Source organism: Leopardus geoffroyi, chromosome D1 (genome assembly GCF_018350155.1).
Source record: "Leopardus geoffroyi isolate Oge1 chromosome D1, O.geoffroyi_Oge1_pat1.0, whole genome shotgun sequence".
In the NCBI taxonomy this organism is placed as follows: Eukaryota; Metazoa; Chordata; class Mammalia; order Carnivora; family Felidae; genus Leopardus; species Leopardus geoffroyi.
Window position 1 is genome coordinate 18,148,486 of NC_059329.1, and position 17,800 is coordinate 18,166,285.

Consider the following 17,800-nt stretch of genomic DNA (forward strand, 5'->3'; position numbering starts at 1 on the left):
GTCCATAGTGTGTTCTTTTAATTACCGTGCAGAGCCACCCCGAACACATACCAGGCTTTGCTTGCCTAGCGGTACCTCAGTCATCAGACCCTGCTACTGTGGCTCCCTGCCCTGCCCCAGCAGGCAGGCCCTGCTCATCTCTTGTCTTCCTGTGAATAAATAGGCCTGCTTCAAAGAATCTGAATGTGACAGCTCCCTCTGTCCTCTGGCCATCTCTCACTCACAGAAATGAATTTGCACCAGAAGGTCTTGTGGTGTTCAACTTGCTCGTTGCCATGGCTTGGCCTCCCCGTCTCACAGTTCTCGGCCAGAATCGTTATATGCTTTGAGGGGCTTATTCACAGACTATTTTTCTTGCCATCCCATAGCTTGTCAGGAGCAGCTGACATCCCGCCATTTGTCAGCATGAGAACCAGGCCTGTCTTGATCGTGCCAATGGTGGTGTTTTGGCAGCTCTCGAAGCAGCCGGGAGCCCTGTTCTGCTCCACCCTTTCTAGAACCTGTGGAATGATTCCTTATCTTCTGCAGCCCTCAGATACGCTCCCCTGCTTGGTGACACATTCCTGCTCCAACTGCGTCCACATTTGCAATTGAGGCAACAGAACAAAGGCCCACCTCTTTTAAAATGGCAGCCTGGGGTCCATTCAATGAATTTGGACTGCTCGGAAAGATGCTGTCGACTCTTGCCAAATGGATCCCCTATCCAAATCCGGGAGACACCCTGAGCAGACCCACCACATCCTGGATGGCAGTGGAACAGTGGACTGGGGCCCTGGCTGGCAGCTGGGGAGTGGCGAACAGTGGGGCCACAGGCAAGAGATCAAAACAAGGTGGATGGCGTCAGGTAACAGCACGCGTGTACGTTGGTGTCCGTCGAAAGCGAAGGGGACTCGCATAGGAGCAAATCGGGTAGAAGGGCTTAGCCTTCAGAGGACCCACTCCCCCCCCCCGCCCCACCCCAGGCAGGATGGCACAGCCCAGAGTAGAGGCCAGGTCCTGGGGGCTTCAAAGAGAACAGACAGAGGATAGAGGCAGGATGCCAGGATCAGGAACAGCGTGACAGTGGCAGTGAGCATTTGTTGATCAATGAACATTTCCTCTGCATCAGGCCCTGTACATTAGCTCATTTTACCCTCACAGCCCAGTGAAATAGAAGCTGTTACCCTTTCTACTTTGCTCTTGAGACAACAAGTTAAGAGAGGCTAAGTGAGTTGCCCAAGGTCACACAGCTACCAAGAGGCAGACTTAAACCCGGGGCCCTCTGACAACTCTCTGTCACAAAGCACTATGAGAGCATTGCTGTTGAATCTGTGACAGGCTGAATTGCCCCTCTCCTCTAGGTTTCAAGACCCACCTAGAATGGGAACCACTCAGTGCTGGAGGGTGATTGCAACTCCCAGCAGGCTTCCCCAGGGGAAGACCAGGCTTCCCCGGGGCTTTGCCCGGTGTTCATTGGACAAAGAGTTGGCTCGTCCAGAAGTTTCAGTCTGTTCAGCTGTTTGGACCAGACTAGGGAGCTAGACTTTTCTCCATCCAGATGCGAATGCAAATCGCGTTAAAACATCCAGCTGTTCCTTCCCGTCCTTCTTGAATTAGCCATCACTCAGGCGTTTAAACAGAGATCCACAGTAGTGTCCCTTTCTTGGGTGTGTGAAATTCCCAGACTGTGGCACAGTTAATGCAGCCGCTGCAGCCCCTGTGGGTTTCGGAGTCAGCAAGGTACTCAGCGTCAGGCGTGAAGGCAGCCATTCATTCTTCTACTTGGGCAAATCACTTAACTTTTTGAAAAACATTTTAATTTAAATACACGTGTAGAAAAGCACATAAATCTTAAGTGCCAGCTTGATGAATTGTCACCAAGGGGACATACTTATGGAATCACTATCCGGGTCAAGAAATAACACCATGACCAGCATGCTGAGGGCCCCTTGTCCCCACCCCGCCAACACGCCTCCTTTCTCCCTATACACCCCTCCTTCCCAAAGGCAACCATTACCCCCAATGTAATACCACATAACTCTGCTGAGCCTCATTCCCCAGTCTCTAAATTGGCTACTGCTGACCTTGTAGTTGTTGTGGAGCCAAATGCAGCCTTGTGAAAAGCACTTTGAGGATGTTATTATTGGTAGGCACATGAGCCATATGAACAAGGTGGGACATCTTTCTGAAGTCGACCAGATGGACTTTGCCACCCAAGAAGAGTGGCCAGAGATTTATGATGACGTCTCTAGCTCTCTCCTCAAAAAACTACAGGGATCCCTGAGAAAATGCCCTCCCCTTCTGCCCTTTGCAACGGTTTTGACTTGTGCCTATGTCGATAAGAGACGAGAACAAAGCCGGGGCTACCCAGTTCTTGGATCTGACTGGTCAGATCACTGCTCACCCTTGCTCGTGCCATGGGGCAGCTCAGTGGCCAGTCTGAAGCAGAGCTGGGGGCTCCCTCCTGTCCAACAGGACAGTGAGGGGTGAGTGAGACAGTGGAGGGGACTTGTCGGCTTGGAGTAGAGATGGGGGAGGAGGGGAAGCTTCTGTAACTTCAGCAATGCTTCCAACACCTGGTGCTACTTGATTTCATCGCACCGAAACAATCCTAATAACAGGCCTGTGAGTGGCACCATTTTTCATTACAAGACTGACAGGTGGGAAGGGAAATAAAAGAAAGACAGCATCGTGGGCTAGTGGTACTGTCAGATTCCTCCAGCAGCAGAAGCCACTTGCCTGAGCCTGTCTGAACCTGAACGTGCTCTCACAGCGTAGGCCCGGAACCTTGTAGAGCTGGCGTGGTCAGTGCAAGCCCCCTGCTTATGAAGTCAGGGCTGCAAGTTTGATCCCCCCCGTGGGCCAGTTAGCCGCGCTCAGTGGCGGGGCCCCACGCTGTGCCCCAGATCCCACCTGGCTTTTTTGGCAGCTGGCAGGAGTGGGAGACGGGCAGAAGTATGAAGACTTGCCAGTAGAGATCTAGTGCCTCTTAACACATGGCCTGCTGATGACTTTATTGTCACGTGGCCTGGGGGATTTATCAGTTTGGGGGAAATGGGGTATTCATAAGGCTGTAGCAAAAAAACACATTACAGGTTCCTGCCTCCTGGAGCTTGCATTCTAGACAATAAACAGTGAAATGAATGCATAAATAAGACAGCTTTGCATTGTAATGTTTGCTGTGAAGAAGACACAACAGGATAATAAGACAGAGCGTCAGAGAGAGGGGTCTGTTAGATGGGCACACAAGGAAAACCACTTGGAGATCTGAACGGTGGGAAGAAGCCAGCCTAGCCAAGGCCAAGGCCAAGGCAGAGCCCTGCAGCCGGAGAAGAGTGTAGATGTGAAGATGCAAATGAACTTGCCCTGTTGGAGGAGCAAGACGAAGGCCAGCATGGCCAGAGTGTGGTGAGTAGGCTGCGGGCCCTGACGCCCGTGGGTCGTGGTCAACGATTACAGCTGACCCTTGATCAACTTGGGTTTGAATGGCCTGGATCCACTTAGACACAGATTTATTTTCTATAAATACAGTACAGTAGTGTAATACATTACAGTAGTGTAATATAGTACAATGTATTTTCTGAATAGCATTTTCTTTTCTCTACTTGCTTCATTGTGAGAATATGATATTTAATGCATATGACCTACAAAATACGAATTAATCAACTGTTTGTTATCGGTTAGGCTTCCGGTCAACAGTAGGCTATGAGTAGTTAAGTTTTGGGTGAGCCAGACGTTTTATGTAGATTTTCGACTGGGCAGGGGGTCAGCGCCCCTCCCCCTGCATTGTTCAAGGGTCAGCCTGTACTGTTTGTAAGCTGAGAAGTTTCTGTGGGTTCTTTGCCTGCCCGCCCAAGGGTCTGAGGATAGATAGCATCAGAAGAGTCCATAAACTTAGAAGAGAAAAATTTACATCTATTTGGTTTCTAAATTTAAACTGAAATGTGTTATTTCCTTTAATTACGAATGTGGGCAGCAAAGCATACTGATATGAACTATACCTGTGACTTTGTCACCAGTCGTGTCAGTATAGTGCTGGTCTTAGACCTACCTGTAGCTCCAAGGTCACTGTAGCACAAAGATGTAAAAATATTTTACAACTGGATTTCTTTTTTTTTCCCCCAGTGCTTATTTATCTTTGAGAGAGAGACAGTGTGCAAGCAAGGGAGGGGCAGAGAGAGAGAGAGGGAGACACAGAATCCGAAGCAGGCTCCATCCAGGCTCCAAGCTGTCAGCACGGAGCCCGATGCTGGGCTCGAACCCACGAACCGTGAGATCATGACCTAAGCCAAAGTCACACGCTAAAGTGACTGAGCCACCCAGACAGGCTGACAACTGTATTTCTATGTAATACAGTTATGCAATACAGTAAATAGAATAATCATTTTTTAATTTTTTTTAATTTTATTTATTTTTGAGAGAAAGAGACTGAGTGCTAACGGGGGAGGGGCAGAGAAAGAGGGGGAACACAGAAATCAAAGCAGGCTCCAGGCTCCAAGCTACCAGCACAGAGCCGGACGTGGGGCTCGAACCCACAAACCGTGAGATCATGACCTGAGCCGAAGTCGGACGCCTAACCGACTGAGCCACCCAGGCAGAATAATCATTTTTAAACATTTCTAAAGAAGGGGTTCACAGACCTCACCAGAGTGCTGAAAGGGGCCACGGGCATAAAAAAGATTAAGTCAATACAGACTAGAACAGCATAATCTGCTTTAGTTTTTCAAGAGACCCTTGAAAAACTACATTTGGAAGAGGAGAGAGGAAGAGGCAGGACCGCACCTGAGCTCCGTTTACATAGGTTATTACATTTAATCCTCACAGCAAACATAAAAGACATTATTTCACCCATTTTAGAGAGGAGGAGACTGAAGCCCGGACTGGAGGTAATTTGCTCAGCTGGCGAATGGCAGGGCTGGGATTTAAACAGACATCTGTCTGACCCCAAAAGGCAAGAAGGCCCGTGGCCCGTGAACGGGAGACTATGGCAAGAGGTCAAAGGTCACCATTTGCTCAGACCCTCTGGGGCTCCACCACTTCACCGGTGGCTGACCTGCCAACCCCTTCTTACCTTCAGCCTGGTTCTTAACTGAAATCTGCCCGCATAGGCCAATAATACAGCCCTGAGCTGAGCCAACTAAATATTTCATGGGGATTTTAATTTAACTCTAAAGAAGTTCATCCAACCCTGAGAGCAGACTGTCACCTCGAGAAACAGCACCGGGGAGCCCTCGGACCTGTGAATGGCACTGCCGCTTCCCCAGGAATACTAACGCTGTTCTGGCCCTCTGCTCCCTGAGCATTACTGAGGATGGACCCAGCCCAGTGAGCACGGATAAATCCCACACATTTGGGCTCAGACCGGTTCGCAAAAGCTCCGATCAGAGCCTCCCCCTCGATAGGGGCGGGCAGCCTCGGGGGCCCGGGTGCTGGCTGGTCGGTGCGCGCGTGCGTGCGTGCTAACTGGCTGCTCTTGTCTTTGCCCTTACCCCTGTTCCCATGTCCTGAAAGCAGAAGGGGTGGGGCTGGCATCCAGTGTCCCCAGTGGACGAGGACGCCGGACGTGGTGCAGATGGCATGTGAGCCCTGAGAGTGAGTTCATGCTCGGCCCCAGTGCCCACGGGGAGGAGGGGGAAGACAGCCTGCCTCCTGTGGCAGGAGAGCAGATGTGCGCCCTTCTCAGGCATGTTATTAGGAAGGCCCAAACGATGACTTCTGCCGAAGCTCGCGCCAGGAGTGGGAGTGAGCTTCCCCCGTCTCCTTCAGAATCCACTGCCGCTCTGCCTGGTGACCTCAGTGAGTCATTGCAGGTCCCTGGGCATCTCACTAGGCCGGGGGTGGCCGGGAGGGGGGTGGAGGAAGACACCCAGCAGGTAAATCGATCAAAAGACAGGAAGTAAGCAGATAATCTAATTTCAAATGGGCTGAGCTGCAGATGTTAATCTGTTCCACTGCACAGCAGGGACTGAGGGCCGGCCAGAGTCTAGAAACTGGCTCCATGGAGCCAGTCCTTCCTCTTTTCCCCGGCCACCGGGCCCGGCGAGGACGTGACTGTCCTCACCATCCCTAGACTTTCCTGGGGGGAGAACGGACACCTCTCCCCTGACAGCCGCCTGTAAGCACAGAGCCTGGGCAAGCTCTCTCCTGAGCGGGCTTACGGGGGGGACTGGGCCTGGGAGGGTATAAGGGGAAAAGGGAGCCCTCTGGCCGGGATCCAGGGCCCCGAGTCTGCCTTAGGCTGGAGGATGAGGATTGTGTCTGACCGCATCCGGGTCATGACCTGAATCCGGTTGTAACATTCTGACTTCCTGATAAAATCCCCCCTGCTTACAGGCACGTGTCAGACATCTGCCTGATTCTGCTGTCAGCGCGAAGGGACTCGAGGGCAGGCCACGTTTGGTGGCTTGTCCTCCCGTGTCCTGCACCGTGGGCCGTCCTGGTTGTTCATTAGGGACTCGCCGTGTGCCCACTTTGGGAAAATCACTGTGCCCAGTGCAGCCATCAGAAAGCCACATAAATGGTCCTAATACTCCATATGGGTCTGAAGCTCACTTTCTCCTTGTCCTAGCTCTGTGTACTTGAGCAAATTACTAACCTCTCTGGGCCTCGGTTTCTTTGTAAAATGTGACCAATGGCAACTTTGAAATGCTATATGCATTAAATATTTTAAAATCCTTGTCCCTGCTTCTTATAATCCAATGGGGAGCTAAGATATGAATGTCTACAACGACACTAAGAATAATTAGAAGGGCTAATATCTTCTGAGTTATTCTGTGCCAGGCAGAGGCTTTGCACGGCTTCCTCATTTAATTCCCACAGAGGCCCCATGAAGGTAGGAACTGCTGTTATGCCCACTTGATGGAAGAAGAAACTGAGGCACAGAGAAGGTAAGTCCTTTCCCAAGGTCACACAGCCAGTAAGTACAGAGTTCGAGTACGAGCCCTGGCCCCCTGTTCGAATCCAGGGCATTATATGGCCTATGCCACGTGAGTGGTATAAACAGTGTCTTATCACCTTTGGTGATATGAGGACGGGCTCATTCCTGGGGAGGCCATAGAAGTTTTTGCAGAGGAGGTAAGCTGTGAATGGGCCTTGGAGGGTAGGTGGCGATGTGGGTTGGACATTCTAGGTGGAGGAAGCAACACCTTGGGAGCCACTGCTGTCAGGAAGTACAAGGTGTTTGGAGTCAGCCGAGCCAGACTGGTGCAGGGTGGGGGAGCCCAAGGGGTCCTGGGAAGTGAGGCTGAAGTCACAGGAGTCCATGAGGGCGGACTTCAGGGGAGTGAGGATCGTGGATAATTTTTTAAGAGGGAGGAAGGGTAGAGTTGTCGTGGTGTCAAAGTTCATCTTTTTAGAAAAAGAATATTAATAGCCACTACGTATTGAGCATCTGTATATGCCGGGCCCCGTGCTTTGTGCGTTACATGTCATTTGTCCTCCCAACAGCCCTGAGCTGGTGATTATCGTCTCCATTTACAGAAGTGAAAAGTGAGTTTGGAGGGGATGTAAAACCTACCCACTGTCACACAGTCGGTGACTGGCAGGGCTGGAACGTGAGCCCGATTTGGCCTGGTGCCGGTGATGCGTGGCAATGGAGTCAGAGACGTGGAGGGAGGGCTGTGTGTCCTTGACATTGACCTCATTCAGGAGGGCCGGGCAAGGGGCTGAGAAGAATGGCTGGCTAGGAGGTTCAGCAAGATAAGGGCTGGAAAGCATCTCTGGGACGTGGTACCATGTCCAGCTGGCTGATGTTGATGGAGTGGGGGCATGGACATCAGGTTGCCCTGTGTGGAGTGGTATAAATGGCAAACAAGCGGGGCACCTGGGTGGTTCAGTCAGTTAAGCGTCCGACTTCGGCTCAGGTCATGATCTCGCACTCCTCGAGTTTGAGCCCCGCATCGGGCTCTGTGCTGACAGCTCAGACCCTGGAGCCTGCTTTGGATTCTGTCTCCCTCTGTCTCTGCCCCTCCCCCACTCATGCTCGGCCTCTCTCTGGTTCTCAAAAATGAATAAATGTTAAAAAAAATTTTTTTTAAATAGCGAACATGGGAAGATAATAATGAGGATGGTCCTTTCTTGCCTCTCTTTAATCTTTTTCCTTCACTAGAGCCAATTGAATTTGGTGTAGGTTCACGATACAGCCTCTGAAATGAAACTGCCCAGGTTGGAACCCTGGCTCTGCCTTTTATTTGCTGTGCAACCTTGGGCAAGTTCCTTAACCTCTCTATGCCTCACTGTGCCCTGTAAAATGGGGATAATAATAGTAACTCACCTCCTAGGGGTTTTGTGAGCAGTAAGTGAGATGACACACATAATGTGCTCAGTCCAGCTCCTGACACACAGGAAGGGCTATAGGTGTTAGCGGGGTTAGTATTCCAAACTGTATCTTGTAGGCCATCCACTGCTTAAAATACTCAGGGTCATCCAAGTTCTTTTCAGGCTGTCGCCTCTTCTGCCTGCCTCTCCAGCCTCATCTTATAGCAGGCTCCTCAGTCCTGTGTCCTCCAGCCACTCGGGCTTTCTTCCAATCTCTGGAATGCACCAAGTCTCTTTCTGCCTCGGGGCCTTGGCACATGCTGTCCTTCCACTGGGCGTGCTCACCCCCGGCCTTCTCACGGGTAGCTCCTATTCAGACAACTGCATCTCCTCTGGGGGAAGCCCCCATAGAACTCCCAGACTCTGTCACCCCACTCTTGTACCTTCTCATGGTGCCTTACATGACCCTTTTATAAAACCTGTTGCAGCTGTAACTTTACAAATAGTTTGACTGTCTCATGACTGTCCACCTCCCCTCCGGACTGCAAGCCCTCTGCTGCACGGGGCCACGCCTGTATCTCAGCACCTTGCACGCTGCCTGCAGCAAGGCGGAGAGTCCGTAAAGAGGGGTGAGGGAATGCTGAGCGTTGCAGAGGAGGAGGGGACAGTGGGGGCTGTGCAGGCTGTCGCTGCCTACCCCGAGAGCCCACACTCAAGGGGGGAACCCGGGACACAGCGCCTGCTCAGTGGCCCCATATCATCCTCAGCCAGGGCCTAATGTGCGTTAGTTATCCTTCCCTGTCAAGCCTCCCTGACGGACTTGGACGGAGCTCCTCCCTATCTGGGTATTTATATGCGTTATGCCAGCTCCCATTCTTACAGCCTCAGACCGGCCTTGCTTGGAATTCTGTAAGCCTCTTCGATATACAAGGGATCTCCAGACACAATTACCTTGGAGTGAAGGTTTCCAGGAATGCTCAGTACAACCTCATTCTGTGTAGCATTTTCTCATTCCAACTGTAGCCTCCCAAAGCTTTCCAGAGTTAAGTAACACAATTACGGAGTTAAATAAATGGCAGCAAAGAACGGGAGGCACTATGGGGCCTGAGTAGCAGGTGAAATAAGGGATGTACAGATGTGACTGGCAAAGGGGCGGAAAGCGGCTGGCGTGGAAAAACAGCCGGGCCCCCCGCCGCCCAGGGGACAGGAAACTGAGGACTTGGGGGGGGGGGGCAGGGGGACCCGGTAAAAAAAAAAAAGCCAGGGAAAAAAGATCTAGAAGCCCATCAGAGATAGCACAGCGGATCCGAGAATTCAAAGGAAGCTGGGGAGGTCATTTCATCTGCTGTCCCCAGAGGAGGATCATATAACAAGGAAGACACTGTGGGAAATGACTGAGTTTGGTTTCCAAGCTGAGTGTCCATTTTTCCCTGAGTTTTCTAAGCGTGGGGGCAGCATGAGGCCTCAGAGGGTCCTTAGGTGAATCTTCAGAGACAGGCAGCCACACCAGAGAAGCACGTCCTGTCAGCACAGCTCCGTGCATGTCCCAGGTCACCCGGGAAAGAGCACCAGGCGCCAAGTGTCCAGAGGCCTCTGCCCTACCTGGAAGTAGAACAGCCTGGCTGCCCCCGGCACCCCCGCCCAGACGTTCCTACTCATCCCGGGTTAAGATATCGTCTCCAGAGGCCCTTGTTGAGATTATCATCCTAAAGGCAAACATTTACCGAGTACTTACTTTGAACCATTCGCTTTCTCAGCAATTCTAGGAGGTAGGCACTGTGATGACCCCCACTTTGCATATGAGCAGACTGGGGCTTAGAGAGGTTCAGTGTGTCGCCTAAGGTCACACAGCAAACAAGTGCGTACTAACAGAGTCGGGACAGGTCTGCCCCACACAGAAGGCTGAGTCTTAGCCCTGTGTCAACGGCCACTCCAGACATAGGTCCAGCATCTCTCTGGACTCTCCCAGGCATTGTCCACACTGTATAAAAATGAGTCCCAGAGAGGCCGAGTTGCTCTGGGCACATGGCCTTCTGCCCTGTCCCACCTCTCTTTAGCTTGGTTCTCTGGGAGGTGGGAGAGGGAGGCTGGGCTGAGGCCACCGGAGGCCATCGGCCAGTGCTGCTGGGGCACTGCTGAGAGGGTGGGAGTGCATGTTGCCCGAAAGAGGGCAGCAGCTCTCTGAAAGAGGAGAAGGACACAGAAGAGTGTTTGTTCCCTTCCGGCTGTCCGGGATCTGCGGCCATCAGACGCCTTCCCGCCTTCCCGGCGGTAGTGGTGTTCTCAGGGAGGCGCAGGGTGGTGGCAGCAGGTTCAGGCGACCCGGGAGCCCTGCTGGGAACCTGCCGCCTTCTTCCCAGCCAAGCCCCAGCTCCCGGGAGGAGAGCGGCAGCCACACTGGGCCTCCAGGCTTTGATAGCAATGGAGGCAGTTGCATGACCCCTATTAAACTCCACGAGGCAAAGGATAGTCTGTTTTGGAAGTCACCTCCAGGCTGGCTCCAGCCTGCCCTCCCCTTGTAAATTCTACAAACATCCAGGAGATAAAAGAGGGGGATCTCTCAGAGGCAGAACATGAAGCTCTTCAAAGAACACTTTCAATTGAAAATGGGGAGGAGAGCGGGTTTTCGGAGGGAATGTATTTATACGCCCCTGTGTGCCCGCGCGTGCGCGCGCGCGCACACACGCACACACACACACACACTCAACACCCCGAGACCAGGAACACCATGCTGCATACAGAACTCTCTACCAGTTCTCTTTTGTCAGCCCTGCCTCTCTTCCTCTGGCTCTGGGGGTCCCAGCCTTTTCTGGTTTCCCTGCCCGTGGGACCGCTCCCGACCTGCTCCCCAGATGGTGGTGCACTTTCCCGACCTCTCTGGATTTCCTTCCCCTGCCTGGGGGTCCCTGTCGGCTGCTGCTCTTGGCCGACATGTCTGGCAGTTTCCTCCTCCGAGCTCATTCTCCCCAACTGCTCCACAGCATCCGATTCTGCCGACCGCCGTCATCTCCTTGAGCAAAAGGAGTCCGTTAAACTAAGTTCCGCCTCTTCTAGCAAAGCGAAATGCCAAGTGTGAGGTCTGGGAGCTGGAAGAAGAGTTTAGAGGGCATTTGGTCGAACCCTTTCATTTTACAGTGGCTACAACTTTGGCCCAGAAAAGGGAATGACTTGCCCACGGGCGCCATGAGTTTGTGGCCCAGCTGCAGCAACAGCCTGGCCTTGAGATGTCCTGCCTACTGCTTTTTCCACGGGAGAGCACAGCCCTCCTGCTGTGAGCGGCCAAGAGACCCGGCAGGGCTGGCCTGAGCTATCGGCATGCCCGGACTTCCTTCCTTCCCCCACACTGACAGTTGCTAACAGTTTAACATTCCCACCTCCCTTTGGCCGTCCGTTTGGTTTCGTGGCATATCATCTCATCGAAGATGGCTGTATAGCATGATGTCTTTTTTTTTAAGGTTTACTTACTTATTTTGAGAGAGACAGAGGCAGCGTGAGTGGGGGAAGGGCAGAGAGAGAGAGAGGAAGAGAGAGAATCCCAAGCAGGCTCTGTGCTGACAGGGCAGAGCCCGATGCGGGGCTCCAACACAAGGGAGTGTGAGATGGTGACTTAAGCCGAAACCAAGAGTAAGACGCTTAACCGACTGAGCCACCCAGGTGCTCCTGTAGCAGAATGTCTTTTTAACTAAGATGAAATAAAATGCAGGCACGTGTTTTGGAATAACCTGACCCTGAGAGGTTGTTGCTGATACTTCAGGATGCACGGAAGCCAGGGTAGACAATTACTATTCTATACTAAGTTGATTAAGTGTAAGAAACAGCCACGAGCACACCTCCGTGGTTTCTTCTGGCTTTTTCCCACCCCACCCCTCCTTTCCTGCCTCCCCTGCCCCCAACTAGTTTGGGAAGCGTCTCTTTGTGAGTGGACAGAAATGTCCTGTCTGAGCCTGGGGCACACACCCTCTCTGGGTATGTGGTAGTTCTGTAAGCACCCAGGAAAGTATCACTCCTGTGACACCGTCCATTTCCACCTTTCTCTCCATATGGAATTGTTTTACCATAATGTCATTGTTGGCCAACGTTTATAAACGTGTGCCATGATTTCCAAATTTCAATTCAAAGTTTGCCCTTTTTGGAGGAAAGCTGTGTGAGGAAAAGAAACTTGGGGATAGAGGGGCACCTAGGTGGCTCGGCGGCTAGCGTCCGACTTTGGCTCGGGTCATGATCTCACAGTCTGTGGGTTCGAGTCCCACGTCGGGCTCTGTGCTGACAGCTCGGAGCCTGGAGCCTGTTTCAGATTCTGTCTCCCTCTCTCTCTGCCCCTCCCCCCGCTCATGCTTGCGCTCTCTCTCTCTCTCTCTCTCTCTCTCTCAAAAATAAACAAACATCATGGGCGCCTGGGTGGCTCAGTAGGTTGAGCGTCCGACTTCAGCTCAGGTCACGATCTCACGGTCCGTGAGTTCGAGCCCCGCGTCGGGCTCTGGGCTGATGGCTCAGAGCCTGGAGCCTGCTTCCGATTCTCTGTCTCCCTCTCTCTCTGCCCCTCCCCTGTTCATGCTCTGTCTCTCTCTGTCTCAAAAATAAATAAAAATGTTAAAAAAAAATTAAGAAACTTGGGGATAGAGTTGTTGAATTTGGTTAATTTGGGGGGTGGATGGAATATGTGCTCTTAAATAATCAGAGGAGGGACCGGAAACTGTGTACCTTTGCCCGTTTTATGAGTTTTGGTTTTCCTGATCTTTTCTTCAGTTCCTTCAATCCAAACCACTTAACTCGTCTCCTCCAAAGGTTCATGCAGGGCTTGGGCTGCCAATTGGCTGGAAACCCACACTCATGAGTCTGACATCGCACCTGCTGGGCCTTTGTGCTTGGTTGATTTCTGTTGCTGTACACCTGTGCTCTCGAGTGGGCCTCCAGCCAGTGCCGCTGTCATCGGGGGGCTGAGGTTCTGAAAGGCCCCAGCAGCCCTCCAAAGCGTCCCAAATGAAGGTGTTAACAATCTACTCATCAAACTTCATTTTTTAGTCTCAAGGATCGATTCACTTGATAGCAGCAATCAGCGCTCTCTTGGAGAAACGCAGAATGAGCACAGTGAGGCATTCACATGTTTATTTTTTATTAAAAATCTCTTACGTCTTCACCCTTGTTTCTTTTATTTAAGCCCGGTCTCACTTTATAAGGCCCCGAGTTTGTTAACCTACGCCAGGATCACGTGGCTGCTCTGGCAGACGGAACACGAACCAGGAGTGGAGACTCAAGGTTGAGATGCAGAAGAGACTGACCTTTGCCAATGGATTTATCCTTCTTGTACACAAATCTCAGATTCCCTTGTGTGCACAATGAGGGCCAGCGTGTCTATCTCTCTATTTTCTTTGCAGTGATTTAGGAAGAATCATGTACGTGCGTGTGTGTGTGTGTGTGTGTGTGTATGTGTGTGCACTCGTTCAGAACAGCCCGGCCTGTTTGTAGATGGTCGGACACTTCCCTTTCTTATTTCTCTCTACCTCTTCTCCATCAGCTGATCCACCAGAATTAGAAGGAGTTAAGCTGAAAAGGAAATCAGTGGAGGCTAGTCTGAGATACACGCCCCGGTTATAAAACATGGCTCTTCAATATTAGTGGTAGTCAGGATCACGTGGGCAACTTGTTACAAATACAGATGCTGGTGACCCGCCAGCACAGTCTGATTCAGGGGGTCTGGGATATGACTCAGAAATTTGCATTTTAAGGGCACCTGGGTGGCTCAGTTGGTTAACTATTTGACTTCGACTCAGGTCATGATCTCACGGTTCGTGAGCTCAAGCCCCATATCAGGTTTTCTGCTGTCAGCACAGAGCCCGCTTCAGATCCTCTGCCCCCTCCCCATCTCTCTCTCAAAAAAAATAAACATTTAAAAAAATCTTTCTGCCCCTCCCTCCCCCTCAAAAATAAATAAACATTAAGAAAATTTAGAAATTCGCATTTTTGTAAGGCCTGCCGGTGATTCTGATGCTGGTGGTCAGAGACTAGATGTGGAGAATCCCTGTTAGAGAATTTCTGGGAAGGGTCCTCGCCCTGTCTTCACCTCACATCCTTGGCTTAAGGATGAGGTCAAGGACATCTAGAGACATGAAGCGACTAGGCTAAGTTAGTTGATGAGGGCAGCACGCAGACCAGAACTGTGTACCAGTTCTGGGCTTGTCCCCTCCGTACCATGTGCAAAGGGGGCCGACCCAATAGGAAGAAATTGAATTTGCTTTGCCACTGGATGGGTTTCAGTTAGGTTCAAGGAAGGACTTTCTGGCCAAGAGGAGCATCGAGGAAGCCTATAGCATCTCCTTACCCAGAGGGCTTGAATTCAGGACAGACTGTTATCCAAATTGGGCACCTGAGGTGCAAGTAGAAGGAGAAAGAAAGAAAGAAAGAGAGAGAGAGAGAGGGAGGGAGGGAGGGAGGGAGGGAGGGAAAGAAAGAAAAGAAAGAAAGAAAGAAAGAAAGAAAGAAAGAAAGAAAGAAAGAAAGGGAAAAGAGAGAGGGAGGGAGAGAGAGAGAGAAAGAAAGAAAGAAAGAAAGAAAGAAAGAAAGAAAGAAAGAAAGAAAGAAAGAAAAAGAAAGAGAAGGAAGGGAGGGAGGGAGGAAGGAAGGAAGGAAGGAAGAAAGAAAGAAAGAAAGAAAGAAAGAAAGAAAGAAAGAAAGAAAGGAAAGAAAGAAAAGAAAGAGAGAGAGAGAAAGAAAGAAAGAGAAAGAAAGAAAGAAAAAGAAAGAAAGAAAGAAAGAAAGAAAGAAAGAAAGAAAGAAAGAAAGAAAGAAAAGAAAAGAAAAAGAAAGAGGGGCGCCTGGGTGGCTTGGTCGGTTAAGCGTCCAACTTCGGCTCAGGTCATGATCTCACGGTCCGTGAGTTCGAGCCCCGCGTCGGGGTCTGTGCTGACAGCTCAGAGCCTGGAGCCTGTTTCAGATTCTGTGTCTCCCTCTCTCTCTGCTCCTCCCCTGTTCATGCTCTGTCTCTCTCTGTCTCAAAAATAAATAAATGTTAAAAGAAAGAAAGAAAGAAAAAGAAAGAAAGAAAGAAAGAAAGAAAAGAAAAGAAAAGAAAAGAAAAAAGGAAGGAAGGAAGGACGGACATGTCCTTGGAACAGATTCTGGTGGTTTTGCATGAAGGGCCAGAGACCCTTCTTTTAGTTCTATGGCACCTGAATTTTAACCTTAACAGCAACGTAAGTGGCCAGTGGTCCTGGAGGCCCCAGGTCCAGCCCCAGCTCTGACAAGGACAGACTCTGTGACGTCGGGCCACCAGCTCAATTTGAGCCTCCGTGTCCTCACCATGAAATGAGTGGGGTTGCATTAGATTGTTTCTCATTTCCGTGGTTACATCATTTTTGTTTTTCACTGTAACTGCCTCCCACCACGCGTCCTCTACAACCTGGCAACTCCATCAAGTTCTGTTGACAGAGCAAATTAAAAAGTTGAATTTAAAAACTACTTGATGTTGAGAATCCAGCAGCCTATGTGCCAGTTTTCCCTCGCCTAGGGCGTTTCGAGACTATCTCTGAACGGTCTGTAGTGATGCCCCCGGCTTTTTATACTTACTGATGTATTTAGAGGGGTCTGACCTCAAATGACCATAAGTTATAGCTTCAGTACCCATGTCCTGTTATGTTCAGGCCTGGGATGTACTGTGACTATCTAGAGCCACTTCCCACACAGAGAAACCAGACTAGAGTGACATCTCCCCAGTAGTGATGACCTCTGGTCACAAGTCCCCATACCTGCATCTAACATGGCCACCCCACTGATGGGCTTTCTCTGTCCCTTTCAGAAAGCAGACCTGGCTGTGGCAGGCCTCACCATTACTGCTGAACGGGAGAAGGTGATTGATTTCTCCAAGCCATTCATGACTCTGGGAATTAGCATTCTTTACCGAGTTCATATGGTAAGAGACTTATTTTATAAGCATTTATGTCATTAAAGTTATTTGCATGCAAACACTGAGTTATATGGTAATAATGAATGACTCACGGAAATATTTAGATTTCAAGACTTAAATGCAAATGAGCTGGGCTATTTTTTCCCCCATCAGCTGCACGGACTTGCAAACAGGAAGAATGGAAAAGTCACACTTGTGGGCTTTCCAGTAAAAATTGCTTCTGCCTCACTGAATAGAGATGACCAAGAGTGATTGCTCATCCCTTGGTGCACAGGGTGTGGGACCACAGAGTGGTCACTCTGCTTCTGCCTGGGGACAGGGTCCCCAGTCCCGATAAGTTATCCCAGCCTTTTCAAGGATCTCACCGACTCCCCGGTGCACCTTGGTTCACGCCAAGCATTGCGTCTGGTGAGGGAATGTGGACTCTTTCCTCTCTGGGTTATCCATACTGGTGAATAGATAACATCGCTTATCTCTGGTCTGTCCCCTCTTCTGCGTCCTCGAAAAAAAAAGAAAAAAGAAAAGAAAGGCTTCTCTGGTTAGGTTGGCTGGCATGAGTACAGTGAGCATCTACAGGCGTTTGTGAAAGCACACCAATGGGCAGCGGAGGACGGGCCTGCCAGGGTACCCTGGCTGTACCCCATCCACAAAGTGGATAATAGTTATGTTGCCCGTGCAGAGTTGACTTTCCGTAGTTTTCTTACTGAACCAGAAGAAACTTGTTCTCATCCTTTCATCCAAACTGTCTCTAAGCACACAGCTGTTACGTGTATCCCCCCCCCCCCAATACTCGAGTCATTATAGGTGTCCAAGGTCACGTTAACTTGCTGTCTTCCAGTGTGTTCCCTGGCATCACCAAAGGCTGCCCTACAGGGGAGGGATCAAGAGCTCATCCCACGGGCCAGCTGAAGAAGTGACCCTCTGGCTTCTGACTCCTTCCCAGGCCCCAAATCCCAGCCCTGCAGAAAGGGGATTGCCTGTATTCACAGTCCCAGCCTGGGCGCACGGAGCTGGTAGCTGCTACGGCCCATTTCTGCAGGAGGAAAGGTCCCCTCGTCACAGAGCCCATTCAAGCAGCTCGGAAGAGCGCTGTCTTGTGCTGGGCCTCAGCATCCGTCACGATCACGGCCCGTCTTAGGAAAGGAGGCCAATCCTCTGAGAGGGGAGGCAGCATCGAAATCCCAAGCCCTCTAGGCTAAAATAGAAAAAATGCGAGCAGTTGGTCACTGTAGACGCTGTCGCTGATGTGTGTGTCTCGTGAATTAAGGGGGATTCTGATTCCCCCTCCTCTTTTTCACGACGATGAGAGCTCCGGTTCATGGAGCACCTCCCAGGTGCCAGACATTCTTTCAGGCACCTGTGATGTTATGGACTCTTGTTATGGGTTGAATTGTATCCCCTCAAAAGACATGTTGAGGTCCTAAGCCCCAGGACCTGTGACTGTGACCTTATTTAGAAACAGGGTCTCTGCAGACACAATCAAGTTAAGATGAAGTCCTACTGGATTAGGGTGAGTCCTAATCCAACAAGAGGTGTCTTTATAAAAAGAGAGAAATGGGGACACAGGGGAGAAGACCATGTGAATTTTGAGACAGGTTGGGATGATGTATCTACAAGCCAAGAAACGCCAAGGACCACCTGAAGCTTCAGGTGACAAGGAGGGAG

General features: G+C 50.8%; 1 protein-coding gene across 4 annotated transcripts in view; it reads left to right on the top strand.

Annotated features, from left to right (window-relative positions):
* GRIK4 (glutamate ionotropic receptor kainate type subunit 4) overlaps positions 1–17,800 on the top strand; it is a 431,410-nt gene that overhangs the window by 370,807 nt on the left and 42,803 nt on the right. For all 4 annotated transcript variants that reach the window (XM_045483193.1, XM_045483194.1, XM_045483196.1 and 1 more), the window contains one exon: positions 16,028–16,141. In XM_045483193.1, the coding sequence (XP_045339149.1) occupies positions 16,028–16,141 (114 nt within the window). The remainder of the gene's footprint in view (positions 1–16,027; positions 16,142–17,800) is intronic.